The sequence below is a fragment of the Acomys russatus genome, chromosome 31, assembly GCF_903995435.1.
Source record: "Acomys russatus chromosome 31, mAcoRus1.1, whole genome shotgun sequence".
In the NCBI taxonomy this organism is placed as follows: Eukaryota; Metazoa; Chordata; class Mammalia; order Rodentia; family Muridae; genus Acomys; species Acomys russatus.
Window position 1 is genome coordinate 2789340 of NC_067167.1, and position 25980 is coordinate 2815319.

At 43.3% G+C, this 25980-nt stretch overlaps 2 protein-coding genes across 3 annotated transcripts in view; both read left to right on the forward strand.

Annotated features, from left to right (window-relative positions):
- Ankrd24 (ankyrin repeat domain 24) overlaps window positions 1-25980 on the forward strand; it is a 62716-nt gene that overhangs the window by 31696 nt on the left and 5040 nt on the right. The gene's annotated exons all lie outside the window — the stretch shown is intronic.
- The window catches only part of LOC127212579 (zinc finger protein 431-like), a 78141-nt gene that overhangs the window by 16867 nt on the left and 35294 nt on the right, over window positions 1-25980 (forward strand). The window contains exon 3 of one of the 2 annotated variants that reach the window (XM_051172667.1): window positions 20611-20675. The exons of the other annotated variant lie outside the window; for it this stretch is intronic. Within the exon in view, the coding sequence (XP_051028624.1) occupies window positions 20611-20675 (65 nt within the window). Of the gene's footprint in view, window positions 1-20610; window positions 20676-25980 lie in introns of those variants that run through there. 2 annotated transcript variants of the gene reach the window in all.

Here is a 25980-nt window from a genome sequence, read left to right on the forward strand (position 1 = left end):
TGTCGTCCCTTTTCCCCTGTGGAAGAAAGAAGCCACAAAGTAGCAAACACCACCTATGTCTGTACTCCTCTCTGCTTTACTGAATTTGTTGTCGTCCTCTCTTCCATTAAGAGAACCCTGTTGAGGCTGGAGAGATGATGGCTCAGTGGTTAAGAGCACTGTCTGCCATTCCAGAGGTTCTGAGTTCAATTCCTGGCAACCACATGGTGCCTCACAACCATCTATAACGTGATCTGATGCCCTCTTCTGGCTTGTAGGTGAACATACAAATAGAGCACTGACATATAAAATAAATAAGTAAATCTTAACAAAAGAGAGGACCCTGTTAAAAATGTCAGTGAGAAGCAATATGCAGAGTTCATTCACAGAGGGATAGCCATCCATTCAGTTCTTCAGTGTACCAGGACTGTCACCACTTGCAAACGAGAGAAGACAGGAGTAATGGGGCATCTTCATTTTCTGCATTATAATGACATATTTGGGGTCTGAAAAGTTGACTTCAGTAGTAATGCTCCTGTTAAGTGCTCAACCATGCTTCCTAGCACCCCCATCTGATGGCTCAAACTACCTGTAATTCCAGGTACAGAAGTTCTGATGCTCTTGGGCACCAGGTATGCAAATGTAAACTAACTAACTCTCTCTCTCTCTCTCTCTCTCTCTCTCTCTCTCTCTCTCTCTCTCTCTCACACACACACACACACACACACACACACACAGAGAACTCCATATTGTGAAATGTGCTTTTTTTTTTCCAACCATGTTTTTTTTTTTTTTTTTCTTCAGAAAATAAAACAATTTATTTCATTATTGGAACACAGTCCTGGAATACAGTCACGTGAAAAAGAATTCTGAATGCTTGTGAAAACACTCCAGGAAAACAAGAGGAGAGTCTGTGGTTTCAGATTCTGCAAATCACATGATTGCCTTTGGGCTGTTGTTTTTGTGCTCCTCTCAGGTGCAGCCGATAGGCTTGAGTGAGATTCCTCAGTATCGATTGCTGTTGTTAAATTAAAAGTTTAAGTTAGAGGCAGGCGTGGTGGCGCACGCCTTTAATCCCAGCACTCTGGGAGGCAGAGGCAGGGGGATCTCTGAGTTTGAGGCCAGCCAGGTCTACGCTGTGAGTCTAGTACAGGCAAGGTTACACAGAGAAACCCTGTCTCAAAAAGGGGGGTGGGGCTGGAGAGATGGCTCAGAGGTTAAGAGCACTGTCTGCTCTTCCAGAGGTCCTGAGCTCAATTCCCAGCACCCACATGGTGGCTCGTGACCATCTGTAATGAGATCCAGTGCCTTCTTGTGGCGGGAAGGTGCACAGGCGGGCAGAACACTGTATAAATAATAAACAAATCTTAAAAAATAAAACAATATATTTTTTAAAAAAGGTTTAAACTATGCTTTTATGGGAAAAACATTTTTATGCCACATGTGTGCCTTCCCTTGTCATTGTACACAGCTTGAATTCATGAGAACTTCACTCTAGTGATATGTTTAAAGCCTTAGAGCACAAGTTGACTCAGGCTGTGTATAGAGTTGGCTATTTCCTGAGACTTCAGTCCTTCCGTTGGCTCTGTTCTGCCAGGTTCCTCCATATCAAGAGCGGTGCCAAGAGGTGAACAGGGGCTGGAAGTGAGGAATGAGATGAGAGCGTCAGATCACATTATAGATGGTTGTGAGCCACCATGTGGTTGCTGGGAATTGAACTTAGGACCTCTTGAAGAGCAGCCAGTGCTCTTAACCGCTGAGCCATCTCTCCAGCCCTTTTTAGTTTTTTTTTTTTTTTTTTTTTTTAGACAGGGTTTCTCTGTGTAGCCTTGACTGTCCTGGACTCACTTTGTAGACCAGGTTGGCCTCGAACTCACAATGATCCTCCTGCCTCTGCCTCCCGAGTGCTGGGATTAAAGGCGTGCGCCACCATGCCCGGCTCCTTCCTCTCCCTTAACTGTCGTTTCTTTTAGACAGGGATCCTCCATTGTCTGAAAATCACTGTGAAGCATGGAGCAGGGAACTCGGTCACCACTCGGGTGCTAGGCTCCGCCCCCCGTGCCGCCCCTGCCCCGTGTCCTGACCCCCGTGTCCTGAGGGGGACTCAGGAGAGCCCGTGGAACCGCGAACTTTCCCACCTAGGCACGCAAGGCACACAAGGAGGAGGAGTTTGCTCACCACCAATTCCTTCCCTGCCATGAGCTGTACTTGATCCTTCAAGTAAATCTCAGCAAAGTCAAAGTGTTTATCACCTAATTGTGCACTAAAGCAATCGATTTGAAACATTAGAAGTGTAGATGGCATTGAACGGCCCTCACAGATGATCTTGCAAGGCAAGGGAAGAGCTACAGCTATTGGATTCAGACTAAAAGAGGCATTTGTGTATCCTGTAGATCCAAACTGCATTTAAACTTATTTTACCTATGAAACAGTTTCCTACAGGTCTCATAGTACCACATAATAAACCTTTGGAACGGATTTTTTTTTTTTTTTTAAACACAATAATGGTTAGAAAGAATTAACTGCTTGCTGAATTAGTAAGCCGGGATGGCCTGGTGCTGCCTGTCATCTCCCTGTGATTCTTGCTGCATTGTATTACCCGTAGCCAACAGTGAGTCTTTCGATGTTACACACTCTATGGATTTTCAGATTTTCATTGTGAATCACCACAGAAAGATAGGAAATCAGATAGTAAGATGTGGCATTCTTTTTTGTTTTTTGTTTTTTTATTTTTTCGAGACAAGGTTTCTCTGTGTAGCCCTGGCTATACTGGACTCCCTTTGTAGACCAGGCTGGCCTGAAACTCACAGCGATCCGCCTGCCTCTGCCTCCCGAGTGCTGGGATTAAAGGTGAGCACCACCACACCCGGCCCAGATGTGGGATTCTTGCATAGGAACTGAATTTGTGATTGCAAAAATTATCCAACCCTCTCCCATTCCACAGGCAGATACTAATTTTATTGATGGCTAATTAATGGTACAGAAGGGCTTCATGGTCCAGATATTCGTTATTCATCCATCTATTAATAGTTCTTTTTTCCAGCCCAACAGGTGGAACTGGCTGTTTTGGGTTCATCTGTTCTGGTTGATTCTGTTATGGTTAGTTAAAAAACCCTTATATATTGGTTCAGATTCTGCTTATGTTGTAGGGTTATTCCCAGCAATAGAAACTGCTTCGATTTCATCTTCACTTCCTGTTTTGCTCCCATTGCCACTGGAAATACAACATCTGGATAAAACTTGTCCACATTCTTTGCTTACTTCTCATGCACACTCTGATCTCCCTGGTTTTATTGCAGAAGGGAATGGTCCAGCTGATGTGCTAACCTGCCCTCCAGAACAGGAGCATCAACGCCTACACACTAATGCTGATAGACTTTACGCGCCACAGCCTGTTAGGATTCTGCTTCAGTCCACCTACTGGTGATGTCATTGCCTACCGGTGATGTCATTGCCTACCGGTGATGTCAGTGCCTACCGGTGATGTCAGTGCCTACCGGTGATGTCATTGCCTACCTGCCATAGGAGCGTGGCCCTTCCCAAGACTATAAAGGGCCACACACTCCTTGTGGCTCTCTCTTACCTCTCTTACTCTCTTACCTACCTCCTTTCTCTCTTCCTCTGTCTCTCTCTGTCTCTGTCTGTCTGTCTGTCTGTCTGTCTGCCTGTCTGTCTGTCTGTCTCTCTCTCTCAGGGTACCCCTCCCCCTTTCCTTCTTTCCTCATGCTCACTTAATAAACCTCATATAAATATCTGTTGCCTGTCATCTTATGATCTTATTTCTTATTATTAATGATAAAAGATCCCACTTAGACAAATGTGATAATTGTGCAGGAATGCCGTATGTGTGCTCCCTTACACGGTCACAGTCATATAGCTGGGGTTCACCCTAGAGGTAAAAATACTAATGAAGTACGGGCAAACGGACGCCGCTCAGTTGGCTCCGGTGCCACAGATGCCATCTCTGTATTTGTGCATTTTCAGTCATACATACATTTTCGGTTTTTTGTTCGTTTTTTTAGTTCTTCGGTCCTCAGAGAATGCTTCTGTAATGTGCTCTTTTCTTATACAAACTTTTGCTGTTATGGGAGTGCCCATTTTTATAAAATCCAACAATGAACCAGCTTATATTAGTAAAAAGGTTAAGTTTTAAAAACAAATGTAATATTAATGATATTACAGGCATTCCTTATAATCCAGGGCATAATTATAAGAGTACCTTGAATGTTAAAACACCAATCAACAAAAAATGAAAATGGGGGCAGGGCTGGAGAGATGGCTCAGTGGTTAAGAGCACTCACTGCTCTTCCAGAGGTTCTGAGTTCAATTCCCAGCAACCACATGGTGGCTCATAACCATCTATAATGTGATCTGATGACCTCCTCTGGCCTGCAGGGGTACATGCAGGCAGAGCACTGTACACATAATAAATAAACAAATCTTTTTTTAAAAAAGGAGAGAAAAAAAGAGGTCTCACGCATACACAGTCACTCAAAAGATAGATGAAACAAGAATTTTCAACCAAGTCCCCACAAGCTTACACAAGCAACCAAGTCCCCACAATCAACATGATGTTGATTTCAGATCGCATCTCCTCTGCAGAAAGTGCAGCAGGTACAGGGTGCCCTCAGGGAAAATCTCTTTTCTGAGCAGCTGTTATGGTGGTTTCCACAGGATCAGCACATGCGCATGCACACACAGACAAGCGATCAGACCTACAGACCTGTACATATTCATACGCATACTCAGCGGGAGACACAAAAGGCGTTCCTTACATACAGATAGACTGTTGACATACAGTCATGTAACAAAGGTACATAAAACCGATGGACTCATTCACATGCAAACATGGACGGAGCAAATCCCAGCAGGCTTCAACCACGTTTATTGTCTGGTCATAGTTTTTATACTTCCGAGACAAAGCTCTCTAGGTCAGAAAAGGAATTACATCATAGTAAAAAAGACAAGCACAAAACAGATTAACTAGAAAATACAACAAGTTACATGTGTTTTCATAAAAAACCCAATGTTTCTTAGCTTTGTATCCATTACATAAGTTCATAGTGAGTTCAGAGTGACAAAGCTTGGCAAGGTCTAAAGGTTAACAGAATCCAGGAGATTATACAGAGGTATATGTCTTTTCCAACTATCTCTTAGTTTATTGTGAGTTCAGGACAATAATTCTATCTGACTTTCATTCTGAGAGTAGAGAGGAATATTTATAATCTCCTTTTTGTAGGTGATAAATTTGAGTTTTTAAAGTTTGATGAACTCTTTCCAAAAAAGCTTGTCCTTGAGGGCTGTGGGCAATGTCCATTCCTGCCCCAGTCAATCAGCCACATTCACCCACAAATCCCTCCCCACTACTCAAGCTTTATTTTTATTTATGTATTTTAAATGAAGATTAAAAAAAAAAGGACTTATTTATTTATCACATATGAGTGCTTTATCTGCAGAAGAGGGTATCAGATTACATTATAGATGGTTGTGAGCCACCATGTGGCTGCCGGGAATTGAACTCAGGACCTCAGGAAGAACAGGTGCTCTTAACCACTGAGCCATCTCTCCGGCCCCTACTCAAGGTTTATAAATAAAGTTTGGCTGGCCTGATTGGTGGAGCACACCATTCCTCCTCCATCGTGACCATCTGAGACTCTATCTACTCTCGGGGAGAGCCGCTGCTGGATGCCCGGTGGTCACGGAGCAATGGTGGAGCTGCCTTGGCAGCCACGGGAGTATAAACTGTGGGAGGAATAATAAAATGGGTTGGAATCCTTTTTCATCTGTAAAAATGTGTCTATGTATATATGTAAATATGGTTGGAACTTGCTTCTTGGAGTGTGTATATATCTTATATATATCATATATATGTATATATACACACATATACTTGCAAATGTGTGTGTGTGTGTGTGTGTTTATGTGTCTTTGTGTGCTCTGCCTGCATATATTTCTGCAGGCCAGAAGAGGGCACCAGATCTCATCATAGATGGTTGTGAGCCACCATGTGGTTGCTGGGAATTGAACTCAGGACCTTTGGAAGAGCAGCCAGTGCTCTTAACTTCTGAGCCATCTTAACCTCCAGCTTGAGATTTTGGATTTAAAAAAAAAAAAAGCATGCATGGTTTTAGGGAAGGAGAGAGTCTTACTCTCATCCCTTTAATTTTTAATTGAATTGGGACTACCATTTAGCACTTAGGTCTATAGGGGGCAGAAACAACAAGGTGGAGGTGGGCGATACTACTTGGCCAACTAACTCCTTTTATTGTCACATTTTCTATAGATAATTTGTCTTTTTCATCAGATGTTTTATTTGTCCAGTGGTCTTTGGATTCCTTAGTTAGATATTTTTAGTCTCCTGGATGGATTAAAAACAAAACCCTGCCCCAACACTAACTCTGGAGGTTTTCTTTTCTTTTCTTTTTTGTCTTTTTGGTGGGTTGTATCTTTCCTTATGCAAAATGTATTTTCACAATAGAAAAAGTATCATCTCTCAATTGAAATCTTAAAAAATTAATTTTTCAAGTGGCTCTTAAAATTAAATTGCTGTAATTCCTATGCGCCTGCCCCAGTCCCCCAAGTGTTGAGATCAAAGGGACGTGCGTTACAAGTGCTGGGACTAAAGGTGTGAATCACCTCACCTGGATCTAAGTTTTTCTCTGCTTGGAACTTGACCTGTATTAGGCTGACCTTGAACTCAGTGATTTCCATGCTCTGTTTCCTGAGTGTTGGAATTAAGTGAATATCTCTCAAGTGCTGGGATTAAAGGTGTTGACCACCTGCACCCCTGTTGGTTGTAACTCTAGAATTTAGGAAGCAACTAACTTATAGGGCTCTGACTGTCTCTGCTAGGATTAAAGGCATGGGCTACCATTGCCTTCCTAAATGTTTTAATTTTAGGTCAGGCTTGAGTTTCAGTTCCTTAGAAAATAAAACTGCAGTTCCTGGAAAAAACCCTAAATCCTGAGCAACCAATCAGCTTCTGCCCTGACACCAGGCCTGAGTGAAAAATAATGAATTTATAACTACCCTGGAAAGTCCCTGTGTGCTGGGCCAATCCTGAGTGTCTCCGTTTCTCCTAGACCACTGCCAACCAGTCGCTGTGCCGGTTACCTAACCACCCTCTCTGTCTTTAAATTAAGCCTGTAAGCACACTTCAGGGTCACTATTTTGTGAAGGTGGTGACCCCCGGATGCGGGCAATCTCTGCAGAATAAATGCTCTTTGCTTTTGCATCCTGCCTGAGTCTGGGCTCTTCTTTCAGCAGCTCACACAGATCCCAACAAGTCTCATATGTTAGTTTGAACTGAATGACCAAGCTGTCTGATGAACTATCAGCTCTCTTCATACAGGAGATCGCTCCTATTCAAATCTAATCTTTATCAATTTGTGTCTACTAAACCTTCAATTCTGATGCTATTTATTTATATTTTTAGTTTAGGTCTCTGATAATTTACAGTAGTTTGCCAATACATTTGTTTTATGGTCTTTCTTGAACTTTTTGTTTTATCTATTGAAGCTGTTCTGTTCTTGATTACATCCGGATCAGTGCGGTTTTTAACAACAGGCACTAAATCTTTTAATTTCTCTGTGAATGAGTTTCTCCTACACTGACAGGGGATGATTGAATTGAATTGGATGTTGGGGCCTGCAGGAGGTCCCCTTCGGCATTCCCCAAAGACAATTTCTTGTTGATTTGTGCTCCTTAGTCCAATGTCTGCCTGTGCCACTCCAGAAGGCTGGGTCCCCTTTTTTGGATTATCTCTAGAAAAACCATTGTTTTTGGGAAAGCCATTCCTACCATTCTTTTTCAAATGGTCTTTCTTACCGCAATTAAAACATTTTTCATTTTAATATTTCCTGTCTTTTAGAAATTACTTCTCCTATCAGATTAACATCATAAACATGAGATCCAATATCAGTCATATGTCTAACCCATTTCTTTCCTGGTGCTGATTTTGCCTTTAAGAGTCTAAGTACTTTGCTGGGTAGTGGTGGTGGTGGCGCACACCTTTAATCCCAGCATTCGGGAGGCAGAGGCAGGTGGATCGCTGTGAGTTCAAGGCCAGCCTGGTGTACAAAGCGAGTCTAGGACAGCCAAGGCTACACAGCGAAACCCTGTCTTGAAAAAAAAAATCTAAGTACTCTTTTCAATTCTGAATTAGCATTTAAAAAAGCCAACGTTTCAACTAGCACTTTTCTGCCCACCAAATCTGATCCTATTCTACTCATAGCTGAAGTCAATCTTCGCAAAAGTTTCTTTTGGGCTTTGTGTAATTTTGGTAAATGGCGCAGCCCTCTTCCCCAATTCTTAAACCTTTTCCCCAGCACTTAAAGCTGCTATAGGTGTGACCCTCAAATTCCTACTGACTTTGTAAATCAACATATTGACCTTCACCTAGCAACTGACCCTGGGAGCTATCAATACCTCTGGCCTGATTTCATTGTTACGTGGACTTCATGTCATCTTTCCACCAAGATTGCCATTGTGACTGAGGACCAGGTTGTAATATTGCAGTTGGCAAATATTTCCTGTCTTTGAGCAAAATCTCATTCTGAGGTGATAATAAATATAACATCTGTTTAACATAGGATGAATGTATATTGTAAGAGATGATCAATTCCTTAAATCTCCTCAAATCTAACATATCTATAGGATGCCATTCAAATTTATTATAACCCTGGGGTGCCTTTCATCTCCTGGCATGTCTTGTATAGTACCTGATTATACTAAGGCCAGTTTTCTAACAACCGTAGACCTCCCCTTCCAGTTTTATTATGCTGTTGCCTGATAAGCTCTTGTTAAATTCCTCTGTGTGTATCTGACTATTTTTCTCAGGTCTTTCTCTAAGGTTTGTCTAAATTCCTGTATCTTTGTCTGAGTATTTTCCTTAATCTCATTTATAAGTCCCTTTAATTTCCCTGGTATGGCTCGTATGCACTTTGCATATTTCTCTTTTTTCCATGTATCTGTCAAGGTTAGAGAGATACAGAGATAGAAACACCTTAGAGAGGGTACGGAAAGCGGTTATGGCCATTAATCATCATAACTGGTATGGAGCCAATTTCATTTAAGTTACTTAGCTTTTCATTTAACGCTTCTACGTTTAGGCCCTCTGGAGTAGCACTGAGCAAGGTTCTACAGCCTTCTATTAAGTTCCAGCTACTTCCTTGTCAGGAGCCATAGGACCTTGCCTGACCTGCCCCAGTGGCTGAGAGGCCCTGCTGGCTGAAAGCCACAGCTGTCTGCATACTTGAGATAATTATTCTGTCTGGCAACCACAAAGATCCAGCCTGACCTAGAGAAAGAGAACATTCGGTGTATAATTCTGTATAATTGCCCCACTCCACACCTGCTGTCCTTGGGCCTGGCCCCGAAGATTTTGTCACTTTCCACTGCATTCCTTCCCACCCCGCCCTTTCAGAAGCTTACTATAAATTTGGATACCCCCTTACAATAAACGGCCCTCGATAAGCAAAGTTTTCCTGGGCTCGTGTCTCTCTTTCGTCCATTCTTTATTCACAGGTCGTGACCCTCCTCGCCACTCCACGAATAACTGAACCCGCGGGTCGGGAACACTTCCTATCCTCAACTCTCTATTTAAGGGTTTCCCAGATGACTTACCAAACCTGATGGCTTCTCAGTTTGTCTTCAGCTGGAGTGATCGCTCTGTCTGTTGAGTCATACCCAACATTGGGTACCAAAATAATAATAATAATAATAATAATAATAATAATAATAATAATAATAATAATAATAATAATAATATTATTATTATTATTATTGCTGCTGCTGCTACTACTACTATTATTATTATTAGATTTTCAAGACAGGGTTTCCCTGTGTAGCCCTGGCTGTCCTGGACTCACTTTGTAGACGAGGCTGGCCTCGAACTCACAGCGATCTGCCTGCCTCTACCTCCCAAGTGCTGGGATTAAAGGCGTGCGCCACCACTGCCTGGCTCAAAATCTTGTTTTAAATGAAAATCCCAAATGTTCTATTTTACCAATAAAGACTCAGGAGCAACATGCTGGGGCAAAAACCTGCTAGCTCAAAGACTTAGAGAAACCCATGTCCTGATGGAAGAGGCTGAAAAGGCTCACTAGCTCAGCTAACAGGCGAGTGAGAAAAGGAAAAAAAAAAAAAAACCACAAAAAACAAAACAAAACAACAACAACACTCAAGGCTAAAGTCTTCCTAATTCAAAATCCAAAGGCCAAGGAGTTGAAGAAGCTAAAGAGCTCAAGAGCTAAAAAACTCAGGGTTTTTTACTAAGGCCTACTGTTTACAATCAAATTAAAAGCAAGTAGGACTTCTGTGTCACTAGGACCAAATCCTGTTATTGCTCCCAAGTCACCCACCTCAGAGATATCCTCCCCGTCAACGTCCTTAGATACCACCTTGGCTGTCCCTCCACTAAAACCATTTCCAAATCCAAGTGCTGACCCCCTCCTCGAGTCAATATCTAACACCTTCATGGTGCTCAACGCCTCCAGACCTCATCTTACCGAGAAATGCTGGTTATGCCCTCCCGTGCTGCCCCCTTACTATGAGGCAATTGCTCCAAATGCTTCTTTTCCTCTCAACACCTCAGACCCTAAATGTTGCCGATGGCAGCAACATCACGATGCCCAGGTGTCTCTGCAATCCATTGTAGGCCAAGGTTTATGTATGGGAAAAGTGCTACCTCAACATAAGACTTTATGTTTAACAGAGCATATTCAACCTGAAAATGCCCATCCTGTTGTGTGCTACTTGCCCCCTGATCAGGCTTAGTGAGCTTGCTCTTCTGGGATGACCCCTTGTATACTCCACCACCCTGCAAGAGGACCTTTGTGTTCTGGTACAAGTGATTCCTAAGATTAACTATCACTCTTATGAGTCCCTTCTAGACACTTGGGAACCCAGAAACAGACAAGTGAAAAGAGAGGTTCTCACTGGACTAACTATTTCTCTCTTGCTAGGACTAGGCATAGCAGGAGCTGCCTCCGGAACTTCAGCTCTCATTATACAAGACAAAAGCTATCAAGGTTTAAGGACAGCCATAGATGAGGATATTAGACACCTCGAGCAGTCAATATCGCTCTAGAAGAGTCTTTCTCCTCTCTAGCCAAGGTAATCTCGCAGAACAGAAGAGGCTTAGACTTGCTATTTTTGCAGCGAGGGGGGTCTATGTGCTGCTTTCAAAGAAGAATGCTGTTTCTACACAGACCATTCTAGAGTAATTAAAGATTCCCAAACGAAAAAAGGAACGTGAGGCTTCCCAACGTTGGTTTGAATCCTGGTATAACAGTTCACCTTGGCTGACTACACTGATTTCTACCCTGATGGCCTCCTTCTCATCATTCTAATTGCTGTGACCTTCGGGCCTTATATTTTAAATCGGTTACTTGCCTTTATCAAAGAATGCATAAATACAGTATAGGTCATGATCTTAAGACAATAATATTTCAAACTTAATAATGAGGTTCATCTGAGAGAAAATGAGCTATAACTTTTGTTTCAGGATTGAAATAGTTACAATAAAAAATGGGGGAAATGGAGAGTCCAAGAAGCAATATCAATATTGAACCAAGGACAGCTAGTTTATGTTTAAAGATAATAAAAAGTCCAACATGACTCAAGGACAGCCAGCTGTGTCTAAAAATGTCCCACTGCCCCTGGAATGTACTTACCCCTCCCAGATAGCCTGATAAGTTCTGCTTTTGCAAAAAGATATAAAAAAGCACTTGCTTCTGCCTCTCAGAGTCTGCAACTCGAAAGAGCTTCACAGACCCCAACAGGTCATCTCAATAAATTCCTGTGTGTTTTGCATCAACATCAGACTGAGTCTCTCACTGAGGACTCCAGGAGTAGATTAAAGATATCTCTGGAGGTCTCAGTTTTACATGTTACGATTAAAAAATGAGATGCCATGCAAGCAATATGAATATGGAGAGATTTGTTTGGGGAGAAGGGAAATGGGGAGGAGTTGGGGCCTGAGTGGGTCTGAGGGTAGGGAGAGAGAGAGAGGGAGAGAGAGAGAGAGAGGGAGAGAGAGAGAGAGGAAGGGAGGGGCAGAGAGAGGGACGGAGGGAGAGGGAGAGACAGAGGGAGAGGGAGAGACAGAGGGAGAGAGAGAGACAGAGAGACAGAGAGAGAGAGACAGAGAGACAAAGAGAGAGAGAGACAGAGAGAGACAGAGACAGAGAGAGAGACAGAGAGAGAGAGACAGAGGGGCAGAGAGAGAGACAGAGAGAGAGAGACAGAGGGGCAGAGAGAGAGAGAAAGAGACAGAGAGAGAGACAGAGAGACAGAGAAGGAGGGGGGAGAGAGAGGCGGGGGAGACAGAGGGGCAGAGAGAGAGGGGGGAGAGAGAGAGAGAGGGAGGGGCAGAGAGACAGAGGGAGAGAGAGAGAGAGACAGAGAGACAGAGACAGAGACAGAGAGAGACAGAGAGACAGAGACAGAGGGGCAGAGAGAGACAGAGAGAGAGACAGAGGGGCAGAGAGAGAGACAGAGGGGCAGAGAGAGAGACAGAGACAGAGAGACAGAGACAGAGAGACAGAGAGAGATGGAGAAGGGGGGGGATAGAGAGGCGGGGGAGACAGAGGGGCAGAGAGAGAGAGAGAAAGAGAGGTGGGGGGGAGAGAGAGAGACAGAGACACAGAGAGAGAGACAGAGGGGCAGAGAGAGAGAGAGAGAGAGAGAGGGAGGGGCAGAGAGAGAGAGACAGAGGGAGAGACAGAGGGAGAGAGAGAGACAGACAGAGGGGCAGAGAGAGAGACACAGAGAGAGAGACAGAGAGAGAGAGACAGAGGGGCAGAGAGAGAGAGACAGAGACAGAGACAGAGAGACAGAGAGAGACAGAGAAGGAGCGGGGGAGAGAGAGAGGCGGGGGAGACAAAGGGGCAGAGAGAGAGAGAGGGGTGGGGAGAGAGAGAGACAGAGAGACAGAGAGGCGGGGGGAGAGACAGAGAGACAGAGAGAGAGAGACAGAGAGACAGAGAGAGACAGAGAAGGAGGGGGGGAAGAGAGAGAGACAGAGAGACAGAGAGAGAGACAGAGAGAGACAGAGAGACAGAGAAGGAGAGGGGAGAGAGAGAGAGACAGAGACAGAGAGAGACAGAGAAGGAGAGGGCGGCCTTAGAGAAACTGTAAGAGAGACATGCAAGTGTGTGTGAGAGAGAGAGACAAGGTGGCAGGTTGGCCCTTTTATCTTCTGTCACACACCTGGCAGCAGGTGATGAGGTCAGAGGTTGCTTGGCAGCCTAGAGGCCGCTTAGATGCCAACACATACAACAGCACTACACACATGAATGTTTTTGAGACTTTAATAAGGGCCGTGGGCTCACTCCCCCACTGAAGGCACTTGCTGCAAACCTGAGTACTTGGGGTTGATCTCTAGAACTCACCTGGAGGAAGTAGGGACGAGACACCTGTAAGTAGTCGGTGTGACACACCTGTGAACACTCTGGATCAGGTGTGTACACACAGGGGAAAATTACTAAAGCTGAAGTTAGGAAAGCCAAGAAAACAGCCAGAAGGCAAGCTAAATCGCAAAAAAGCCATCATCACCAGCAGCCTTCTTGAGGAGTTCTCCAGGAGCACTTCTCTCTCTCTCTCTGTCTTTCTCTCTGGGCTCCTGTTTATACCCTCTCAGAGTCCACACAAGGATGCGTTTCCATGGACAAAGGTCACGGGCCCTCCTCTCACCTGCCTGCATGCTGCCGCGCTTCCCACCGTGATGATGATGGACTAAGCCTCCGACATAGAGAGGCATTTGCATGTCAAGTTGGCAAAGGGTGGATCGTGATGGGGGCTTTTGGTTGTCAACTTCACTGTATCTGGAGTGAACTACATTCCAGCAATGGAGGGCACATCTGATCCGGATCTTGAGTCTGGGAGACAACATGTCTTTGATCCAGCCGTTATGTGCTGTGGATAAACTAAAGGAAGTTTTCCATTTCACACTTTTGATCAAAACAAAATATATTTATGTGACATAACCCAAACTTCCACTACATTCCTTCCATCCCCTTCTTGTTCTCTTCCCCCCTCCACCCCTTTCTTTTGAGGCAGCGTCTCATGTAGCCCATTTGACCTCAAACTCACTATGTAGACAAAGATGACCTTCAACTCTGATCACCTCCCCGTGATAGCACAGAAGAGGCAGGGAGACTCAGAACACAGTTGGATCTTCTGGATTCATAATAAAATTATGCATTAAATATGAATGCAATGCAATATTTAAAGTTGTGCCTCAGGAGTAGAGACCCCACCTAGAACTCCCAGGAAGGGATGGGGGTGTGGTCAGAGGTGGAGCCCTGTGACCACTCTAGAGAGGATGAGATCTGAAATAAGCAGTTGATAATTGAGTCTGACTGGAATCTCATGCAATCGCCAACTTTATTCAGAGCCCCAGACTGTATATGCTCTGAGGTTTAAGAAAGGGTCCATGGGGGCTGGAGAGATGGCTCAGAGGTTAAGGGTACTGACTGCTCTTCCAAAGGTCACGAGTTCAATTCCCAGCAACCGCATATTGGCTCACAACCATCTATAACGAGATCTGTATACATAATAAATAAATAAATATTAAAAAAAAAGAAAGGGTCCATGAGCACAGCCAGGCAAGAAGAAGAAGAAGAAGAAGAAAGAAGAAGGAAGAGAAGGAGAAAGAGGAGGAGGAGGAGGAGGAGGGGAAGGCGAAGGCGAGGAAGAAGAAGACGAAGAAGAAGGAGAAGAAAAAGAAGAAGAAATGTTATTTCTGACAGGCACGAACATTTCTTTGAGGAATAGCAGCAGGCAATAGTGACTAAGCGAAAGTAAACTCACTCCTTTCCAAGAACACTGGAGGAACATTAAACACTGGAGGACTCTTGTTATCTTGGTTTGTGCTCACAGGCTTTCAGGAGTCTCCAAAGAGTATGCAATTCCTGGTCCCTGTTCTGATAAGCAGGGATGAAATCATCTTACGCTTTTCTTCTATTTGAGACAGTTTCTCTGTGTAGCTCTCCCTGGACTGGAACTCTCTAGACCAGCTGGGCTTCCAACTCAGACGCCTGCTGCCTCTGCTGCCTTTAGTGCTGGGTTTAAAGGCCTGCGCCACCACCAACAGTCGATGTCAAACGTTTTTCTTTTCTTATCCCAGGTTCTCACCCTGAAATCTCCCCTTTGGGGACCCTAATTGCAGGTGTTTCCTGTCTCGGACCAATCTGGTTTAAAACTTTGGATGTCCTGTCTCCTCTTCGCAAATGTTGGGGCGGTGGCACCACAGAAGGCTGGGAAAGTGTTCGGCTCACGATGTGCAGTGAGAGAGCTGTGAGCAGTCCTGGCTTTGCCTGACTGAAATTGCTGATGGGTGGTGACTGTCAACCTGGTGGTTTAACTTTGGTGTGAATGGGCTGGACGTCACCACAGCTGAGACAGGGGGATCACGCAGGGCGCATTGAGTAATGATCTGCGGAAGTTAAGAGTCTCTGTGCCTAGATGAAAGAGAAGCGCCTGCTGAGTGCAGAATAGTGCAGGGACCACTTTCCAGTGCAGGCGCCAGTTCCACCGCAGTGCCAAACTCCGCGGGTCTTCAGAGTTCTGTTCCAGGAGCGGAAGCCAGGGCTGGAACCACACAGCACTCTGTCCCTAAGGGAGCAGCTCCTGTCACTTGGGCTCACTAGCCAATCAGGGCCTCGAGGCGGGCACTTCCGGTCCGCCAGGCTGCAGGCTCGGCTGCGTCTGTAGGAGCCTCTCGGGTTCCGCGCGCCGCGCCGTGACCCGCTGCCGGGAGCTGTGAGGAGAGCGGGGCGAGCTCGGGATCCGCGCCATGGTGAGCGGGGCCGCCGTCCCCACGCGGGGAGGAGCCGCGGGAGCGCGCGTGGGGCTCGTCCCGGGGTGCGGGAGCCGGCGGCGTCCGGTGTGATTCAGTTTCTTCACTGAGCTCCCTGCACCTCTCCGGGCTGAATCCGGACTTAGTTCTCTGTCCTGTGCGGGGCGCGCGCATGCGCGGCTTTCATTGCCAGGGAAGGCAGACTCGCTGCCTCGCAGAGCCCTGGCTTCTCTAGAGTCTTCTAGGAGTTCTGCGCTGGGCACTGGACACTCAGGTGCAGGATCCGTCTGCAGTTAATTCTGTGCAGGTGGAAAGTCTGTGTCACTAACACATTTGCATGTGGATGCCGCGGGGGTCCAGTGTGTTAGGAAGACAGGCTTCCTGCGTTTCCTGGCCGCAAGTTTAAAAATTGACCCTATATTAATTGGTTTTTCTCTCTTAAGTGATCTGTCCTGTTCTGTTGATCTCTTTATTCTTTCCCAAACAGCACAGTCTTTATTGCAGGTGTATGGGGAGTTCTGAGGTCAGGTGATTCTACTTTGTGTTCGGTTTATTCAGTCTTCTGTTGGTCGTGTTTTCAGTCATGATGACCTTTTGCCATCAGTTTTCTGATGTTCATAGCATAAATTGTTAGACTTTAAATTGGACTTTTGTTGAGCCTATAGCTCAGATTCTGTACTGAAAGAATATTGAGGCTTCCTGTCTATATGATGGTGGAACTTTTCTCCTTTGAACGACTCCCTTGTTTCTCTTAATTACAGTTATAGCTTTTACTACAGATCTTGTCACATTTGTATTCATTTCTGGCCATTGTATCCATGCTGACATATAAGAGACACGGGAGTCTGTGTTTTAATTTTAATTTCTTTCATAAGCTTGAGTGTTTTGCCTCTATGTATATGTGTTCATACCTTGGGTGTTTGGTGCCCACAGAAGACAGAAGAATGTATCAGACGTCCTGCAACAGGATCTAAGGATAATTTTGTGCCACCATGTTAGTGCTGGGAACCAAGCCCAGGTTTTCTGCAAGAGCAGTACGTGGTCTTTACTGCTAAGGCGCATGAGTGTGTGTGTGTGTGTGTGTGTGTGTGTGTGTGTGTGTATAACATGGTTTTTTTTTTCAGACAAGAATAGAAAGAACAGTGTGTACACAGCAGGGGTAAACAGGCTTTGCAGTAGCTGGGTTACAGTTGGTTCAAGTTTAAGTCAGTGAGCTGCAGGGGTCTCTGTTATATATCCTCTGATGTGGCAGGTGAGGGACTTCTGTGAACTTTCCCAGCATGCATTAATTCATACCCTATGAATGAAGGCAAACCAAATGGGTGAGTGTACAACTTGGGGAGGTTATCTCGGGCCAATGAAATTTCCAATTGGGCAACTCTCTCATATGGGTAAATACAAACCTGGTTGGCTCACTTCAGTCTGGTGAGAGGACTGAGACACACGGCATTTGGCTGTGGCCTGTCTGTCAGCATACAGCACTCAGCAGCTAACGTTTTTCACAGAGCAGGTCATACAGTCTCCTACTAATGGCGTTCCCTCTACCAGGAAAGAACTTAGTCTGTTTTAGTGTCAATATACCTAAGTGTTCTTTAGTTATTTTCATCCCTTTTAAAAGCCAAGTATTGGCATCTGGCTTAGTGTGGTGGATAGACTAGGTTTGGCCCCCATAGACTCCTGTGTGTGAATGCTTGGCTCAGAGAGAGTGTCACTATTAGGAGGTGTGGCCTTGCTGGAGGAAGTGTGGCCTTGTTCTAGAAAGTACGTCACTGTGGCGGCCAGTTTTGAGGTGTCCTGTATGTTCAAGTCTGGCCAGTGTGAGACAGTCCCCTCTTTTGCTGCCTGTAGATCATGATGCAGAGTCTCAGTTTCTCCAGTACCCTTTCTGTCTGGACGCTCCCATGTCTTTTGACATGAAGATAATGGATTGATCTTCTGAAACTGTAAGCCAACCTCAATTAAATGTTTTCTTTATAAGAGTTGCCATGTTCATGGTGTCTCTTCACAGCAGTGGAAACCCTAACTATCGCACTTAGTCATTATTTGTTTGGTTTTTGTTTCTTTTATTTTTGTTTGTTTGTTTTTCAATGAAAACACCATAGCGGCCGGGCGTGGTGGCGCATGCCTATAAACCCAGCACTCAAAAGACAGAGGCAGGTGGATCGCTGTGAGTTCGAGGCCAGCCTGGTCTACAAAGTGGGTCCAGGACAGCCAAGGCTACACAGAGAAACCCTGTCTCAGAAAACCAAAAAACAAAACAAAACAAAACAAAAAAAAAAAAAAAAAAAAAGAAAGAAAAGAAAAGAAAACACCATAGTGGAGTGATGAACAGCCAAAACTATTCTCAGTCTCCAAAGGCCCCGCCACCTCTTTTTGGCTCACATTTATACCTCCTCTCAGAATTTGTTCAAGGATGTTTTTCAGCTAGTTAATAACCAATCTCCTCCACTGCTGGTTCTGCTTCTAAGGGGATAAAAATTACCTGCTCTCTCCCAAGTCTTTTTCTCATCCCCCACTTGTGATCTAACAAAAACCATGTTTATCTCTCCTTCACACCCTGACCCTGACAGCTCTTATAATGGTAAGCATTTACGTGGGACTTGCTTACAGTTTCAGAGCTTTATTCTGTTGTTATCATGGTGAGGAGCATCGTGGCATGCAGGCACACATGGTACCAGAGAGTTCTACATCTGCTTAGCAGGCAGCAGGATGGGAGGAAGCCACTGGGCCTGCCTTGGGTCCTTGAAATCTCCAAGTTCACCCCAAGGGACACATTTTCTTATAAGAGACTACACCTCCTGATCCCCTCCAAGCAGTGCCACTCCCTCGTGACTTAGCATTCAGATCTATGACAGGAGTGTTTCTCTTTCATTCCACCACATTCCACTCCCTGGCCTGCATAGGCTTGTATCATATCAAAAGAATGTTCTTTAGGCCACTTACATTTGCCTTTGAAAACACTGGAGCCAGGTCATCCTGATCTATGTCGCTCTCAGCAGCACTGTATGCTATGCTCTTCCATGATGGCCCATAAAGCCCCATTTAAAGCACTCAATGGCTTCCCTAATCAAAAGCCCCAACGTCCACCTTCTGCCAAGAAGTGTTATGATCTGGCCTGTCAGAGAAATACTCTGCTTCCTGGTGCCAACTTTTGTCTTAGGCAGTGTTCTTTGTAAAGAGATACCATGACCATGGCAAATCCTATAAAGGAAAACCTTTGTTTGGACTTGATTACAGTTTTAGAGGTCGAGTCCATTGTCATGGCCAGCAGCATGAAGGCAGACATGTTGTTGGAGAGGTGGCTGAGAGTTCTCTATCCACAGGCAGCAGGAAGAGAGAAAGCCAGTGGGCCTGGCTTAGGCCCTTGAAGCTCAGATCATGCCCCTAGTCACACACTTCCCCTAAGACCACACCTACTCCAACAAGGCCTCCCCTCCTAGTCCTTCCACTCACAATGGGTTAGGCCCTCCCCATTAATCACTAATTAAAAAAAGCCTGCGAGGCCTGCCTACAGCCTAATCTTACAGAGGCATTTTCTGAGTTGAGGATCCCTCCTCGCAGATGACTGCACCCTGTGTCAGTTTGACACAAAACTATCCAGCATACTATGCCAGGGTTGCCTTGTACTATGTCAGTGAGAATTACTAACACCTAAACTGCCTCTGCTGCTCAGTGCTGGGATTACTGGTAGTCAAGTCAGAAAAAAGGAAAAGAGAGAGAGAGAGAGAGAGAGAGAGAGAGAGAGAGAGAGAGAGAGACGCGCGCGCAGGGGGCGTGGGGGGAGAGCCAAGACTATTATTGAGGAGATGTAGAGGGACCTGTATAAGAACTGGAGTTCATTGTCCAACTTGCTCAGTTTGTTGTCAGAGTAGAGAAAGGGAGGACACTGTAACAAGGTTGAAAGTTCATTTTTTTCCTACATTTTAGATAACCAAAGATTTCTACAGTAATCAATTTCAGGTGATTGATGAATGTACTGATAGTGTTTTAAGGGTTCACAGACCAGAGCAAACAAGAATGTGGCTAAGCAAGTGCATTTCTGTGGGCTTCCTACCTTTGTTTGGATTTATTTTTTGTTTTTGGTTTTAATTTTTATTTGAGAGAGAGGGTCTCACTATGTTACTCTGGGTGTCATGGAAGTGACTACATAGACTAGGCTGACCTAGAAGTCACAGAAATTTATCCATCTCTGCCTCCAGAGATCTGGTGTTAAGTGTGTGCCTCACCACATTCATCTTGTCCATCCGTTTTTGTCTAGGAATTTTGATTCAATTGTGCTGATAGAACTCAATAGTGTAGATCTGGGTTTCTCTTGTGTTGTCTGTTATTTGTCATGTTTCTGGCAGTGGCATATGGAATTCACTGGGCCCGGAATTGGGAGGTGTGATCCTCCTTTTCTGTTTCCTTCTAACATTTGAATTTCTGTTATCTGGAATAAATGTGTGGAACACCGTATTCTCTATGAAATGTACTTTTGTAGTGTAGTAAGTCTCACCATTTCTATTACATGAAATATGGTATATTTTAGGCTGTAGTGACCTATGAGGATGTCCATGTAAGCTTCTCTCATGAAGAGTGGGCTTTGCTGGATTCTTCCCAGAAGAGTCTCTACAAAGATGTGATGCTGGAAACCTACTGGAACCTCACAGCTATAGGTAAGAATATTAGTTTTCTTTCACCTTTTAAACAAGGAAACAAGCATTCCTTGGCTATTGATGCACTTCTGTGAATGAATAAACAGACTTGGTCTCAGGTTCACCAAAGATACTAACTTAAAATTTGCATAATATCCAATAATGTTTCATAAATTTTTTGGTACTATGTTTTAGGCTACAAATTGGAAGACCACAATATTGAAGAACATTGTCAACATTCTAGAAGACATGGAAGGTAAATGTAATGGGCAGGCTGATACAAATGTGTCACCGAAGATATTTTAATATGCCCTGATGTTTTAAAGAAAAGCAGCTGTATAAATAAGCACAGTTTTGTGTATGTTGATGATTATTAAATTCCCACAAGACCATGTACTTCAATTTCAGGTAGCTGACCTGTGTTTGGAATGTATTTTTCTTAGCAATAACAATGTTTTAACACATGACACTTTTAGTCATAGCCTGAAGAGAGCTGTGTTGTAAAAATGTCAATCCAGCTGGTTAGTGGTGGCACATGCCTTTAGTTCTGGCACTTGGGAGACCGAGGCAGGAGAATGTTTGAGTTTGATCTGGTCTACAGCATGAATTCCAGTGCCTAGACTACACAGAGAAACCCATGTTCAAAAAACCAAGAACCAAACCAGACTAAAAAACAAACAAAAAAACAAGAAAAATTCCCTAGCTTGTTAATCCATTTAGTTTCAAACCATTCAAATATCATAACAGGCATACACATTGATTAGGGCATTACTGTATGTCCAAGACTTTTTGTATCAAACAGTCCATAGAAAAACTGGTGTTACATACATATACTTTTGGGAATTTCAAAAGTTTAGTTAGAGGAACAGTTAATGAGGGTTGTAGTCATGGAGAAACCTTAACCCAATACACATGTGTATGGGAAACAAAAAGTTAACTGGTGTAAATGCAGTGTGAAAACCTTTTGTTATTTCTGTTTTAATAGGTATAACATCAGTCACTCTGTATACAAGCCTTGTGAGCATAATGGATGTGGAAAGAAGCAGTGTACCTTTAAACATAATAGTTTTCTTCAAGCATATGAAAGAATCCACACTGAAGAGAAGCCCTATAAATATAGTCAGTGCAATAAAGCCTTTGCAAATTTCAATAGTATTAGAAAACATGAAAGAAACCACACTAGAGAGAAACCCTATGAATGTAATCAATGTGGTAAAACCTTTGCAAGTTGCAAGGATCTTACAATACATAAAAGAACTCATAATAGAGAAAAGCTCCATGAATGTAATGAATGTGGTAAATCCTTTACAAGTCGCAGTTATCTTCCAATCCATAAAAGAATTCATACGGGTGAGAAACCCTATAATTGCAGTGAATGTGGTAAAGCCTTTGCATATAGCAATTCTCTTCAATTACACAAAAAAATTCATACAGGAGAGAAACCCTATAATTGCAATGAGTGTGGTAAAGCATTTGCACGTCTTGGTTCTCTTCAACTACACAAAAGATCTCATACGGGAGAAAAACCCTATTTTTGCAATGAATGTGGTAAAGCATTTGCACACCGCAGTTCTGTTCAAACGCACAAAAGAACTCATACAGGAGAGAAACCTTATAATTGTAACAAATGTGGTAAAGCATTATCAACTCGCCGTCTTCTTCAGGTACATGAAATAATGCATATGGGGGAGAAACCATATGTCTGTGATCAATGTGGTAAAGCCTTTGCTAGTCACAGTAATCTTCAAGTACATGAAATAACTCACACTGGAAGGAAGCCCTATGAATGTAATCAGTGCGGTAAAGCCTTTGCATTTCGTAGTATTCTTCAAATACATGAAAGAACTCATACTGGAGAGAAACCCTATGAATGTAATCAATGTGGAAAAGCCTTTGCATATAACAGTCGTCTTCAACTCCATGAAAAAACTCACTCTGGAGAGAAATCCTATGAATGTAATCAGTGTGGTAAAACCTTTGGAAGTCGTGCAAGTCTTCAAAATCATGAAAAGGATCATACTGGAGAGAAACGATATCGATGTAATCAGTGTGGTAAAGCCTTTGAACTGAAGTATAAACTTCACAGGCATGAAAAAATTCATACTGGAGAGAAACCCTATGGCTGTAAGCAATGTGGTAAAAACTTTGCATTAAAGTGTGATCTTCAAACACATGAGCGAATTCATACTGGAGAAAAACCCTATGCATGTAATCAATGTGGTAAAGCCTTTGCAAGTCGCAGATATCTCAGAAAACACAGACGAACTCATACCGGAGAGAAGCCATACGAATGTACTCAGTGTGGCAAAGCCTTTGCATGTCGCGGTTATCTTCATAAACACCAAATAACTCATACTAGAGAGAAACCATATGAATGTACTCAATGTGGTAAAGCCTTTGCACGCCGCTTTTGTCTTCTTATACACAAAAGATATCATACTGGAGAGAAACCGTATGAATGTACTCACTGTGGTAAAGCCTTTGCACGTTGTAGTTATCTTCATAAACACAAAAGAATTCATACCGGAGAAAGCATATGAGGACAAATTGTAGAGGCTTTGCTTGATAAAGGTCCAGAGTCCTCTGGTCAGCATGATCATTAGACATCCAGAACAGCTGTGGAGGCTTTGCTTGGCAAAGTTCCAAAGATCCCTGGCTGATCAGCACTGCCCTTAACTATTATTTATGGTCTATATCTATATATGGAATGATTTTGCCTAAAGACTAATTTGACATCTGCTTTTTCTCCTAAAACTGCCTTTCTCTCTGTTTCTCACTTACATTATGACTTTAGAACTAATGAAATTCACTGGAAAAATGTTCCCACAGACGATGAAAGGCATTGTGAACATCTAGGCAGAAACTGCTTGAAAAAAAAGTTAGTACTTTGTTTTTTTAGTTTTTGGAGACAGAGTCTCTTTGATATTACAGACCCTGGTTGGATATTGTTAGCTGTAGAAAAGTAAAACTTTTTCGTTAGAATCTGCTTTGAAAGCAATAGAAGGTGGGCTCGGAATATCATACTTTACAGGTATTTTATAACAGAGGACATCTTGGCAGTTAATTTGCAGATATTTTACAGTAGAGGACCAGTATCAGCCTAGCCTTGAATAAACATGGATAGCACACCTGTTGGTTTGGGATTGGTAGTTCTGTGGTAAGGGTATTTAGATTCAAGATATGTTGCTATGATCATGTAAACACAGTGGCTTAAGCCCAGGGAAATTTATGATTATACTTTCCCGAGTATTGTTTAAGAAATAATAATCAGGTCATGCTGACCATTGGTTGGACATTGATTGAATTTTGCTATGTTGAGTATACAGAACTGTTTGTATTTCTTTGTTAGATTGTTTTCTTGCTCTGTTAATTTTTAAATGCTCTACTGATTGTAAAAGATGAAAAAAAAAAAAAGATACGATCTGTAATGAAAAGAAATTGAACTTCACTTTAAATAAAGTACTGGGGTTAGCCCAAGGAGATGAGACAGAAAAAAGGGACAGAAGAAAAATAAAGTTCTCCTGGGCTAGAAGACCTTTCAGTTTGCACTGCAATTTAAGCCTGGGCCTTAATACTTCTTTTCTCCTCCAGTCCTCAGTCTCTCTTCAACAATTAGTTCTGCTAACTAATTGTTAACCAACAGCTGGTTGTTTTCACTGGCTGTTCACTGCCTGCTCCATTCTCCCTACCACGGAACCACCAAGACTTTCTCTTCTGTCACCCTGAAGTTGGTCAATGGGAGACTGCACTCAATGTGGTGAAGTCTTTGCATATTATGTTAGTGTTCGTAATCACAGAAAATGTCATCTCTGAGAGAAACCCTGTGGGTGTAATTGGTGCAGTAAAACATTAGCAGATCACTGTGATTTTCAGACTCATCAAAGTACTCATACTGGGAAGAAACTCTATGAATGTAATCAATATGATAATGCCTCTGCATGTTCAGGTTTCTTCAAAGGCATGAAAGAATTCCAACCAAAGAAACACAATGAATCTAATAAGTGCAGTAAAACCTTGTGCACCAAGCACATTTTCCCCCCACTGAGCCGTCTCACTGTTGCTCATGTAATATTAGTAGAACCATTTCTTCATTAAAGTATTTGTTTTGTTTTCAAATTGTATACAAATTGTCATCCAAGGATAGAGAAACACAAAATAATTTGAGTAATAAAATCTGTTTGCAAATGAAGATGATACTTGCACTGCCATCCATTTTATGGGGTATGTTATGTGGCACTTTGCTGGGCAGAGATCTGAGTCAGCTCCTATCTGGAGAAGCCAGTTTACCTGTGTGTGGAAAGAGGAAGCCCTCCCTCCTGTCTCCAGAAAGCAACCATGAGATCCCATTTGGCCTAAAGGTGGACTAACCTGGTTCTGTTTGATAAAACACTTAAAAGCTGCCTCTGAGTTACCAAGAGGACCCATAGTGGAGACAAGGCCTAGGAGATATCCTGAGCATGTCCTTTACATTTTACAGCCCAGGGCTTTAAAAATGTGGGGTCTCCATGTACGGAGCACTCTCTCATCCTTTTCTTTTGTTCTCGGCGCTTTGTCCTTGTCCTTTTTTTGATCCCTTTTTTCTTTAGCTCAGACTCTTGTTTTTAGATGGGACTATGGAACATAGTATGTGAATTAAAACCTAGGTTTTTGTTTCTTGGCTGTCACACTTTGGCGAAGCACACTCAGCTACCTAGCACTCCTTTAAGTCTCAGGTTCCCTTCCCTTGCAGGAAGAGGTGCAGAAACAGAGGCTTGTCCTGCAGAGGAAGGTGGGAACCTGGGCGCCCTCTGCTGTAGAACCCACTGATCTGCCTGCTCCTTAACCAGAGGAGCAACTGGCTTGCTGCCTCATCCCAGGCTGCAGTGTAAAGGTGCACCCATGCCCACCTCCTCCATGCAGAGCAGCCCATCCCCGGGACGACAGAGAACCAAAGAGGGAGACTGGCAAATCCAACAGTGTTAGTTTATCCTGTGAAATAAACATTTGTTCTTAACACTTTCTCAGAAACACAAATGAATGACAGGGAATTGTCTCAGTGGTAGGCCTGATGACCTGAGTTAAATGTCTGAGAAACTCATATCACTCATACAAGTTTTTTTCTGATCACTATACTTGGGTGGTAATATATGTGCACACACAACAACATAAACATATGTGCATGCATACATACATACATACATACTTACATAGTACATGTTTTAGAAACTTAAATAATGGCCAACTAGTTCACTCACCCATTGAAGGCACTTGCTGTAAACTTGACGACCTGGGTGTGATCTCTAAAACTTACCTAGAGGAAATAGGGACTAGACACCTGAAAGCTGTCATCTGACTGGCTTATGCACACTCTAGATCAGGTGATACACACTGATAAAAGTTATTAAATATGAAATTAGGAAAGAAAAGAATAACAAATATCAAGAACATAAGAAATTATTTACAGTCATTATTAATACATTATAGTATTCTAAGATGTGTTTCTGTTCATCAAAAGAATGATAGTTCTTGTTTAAATCTTACATTATACTTTCTCTAATTCAAAGATAGGTTATTTTTAAAGGAACT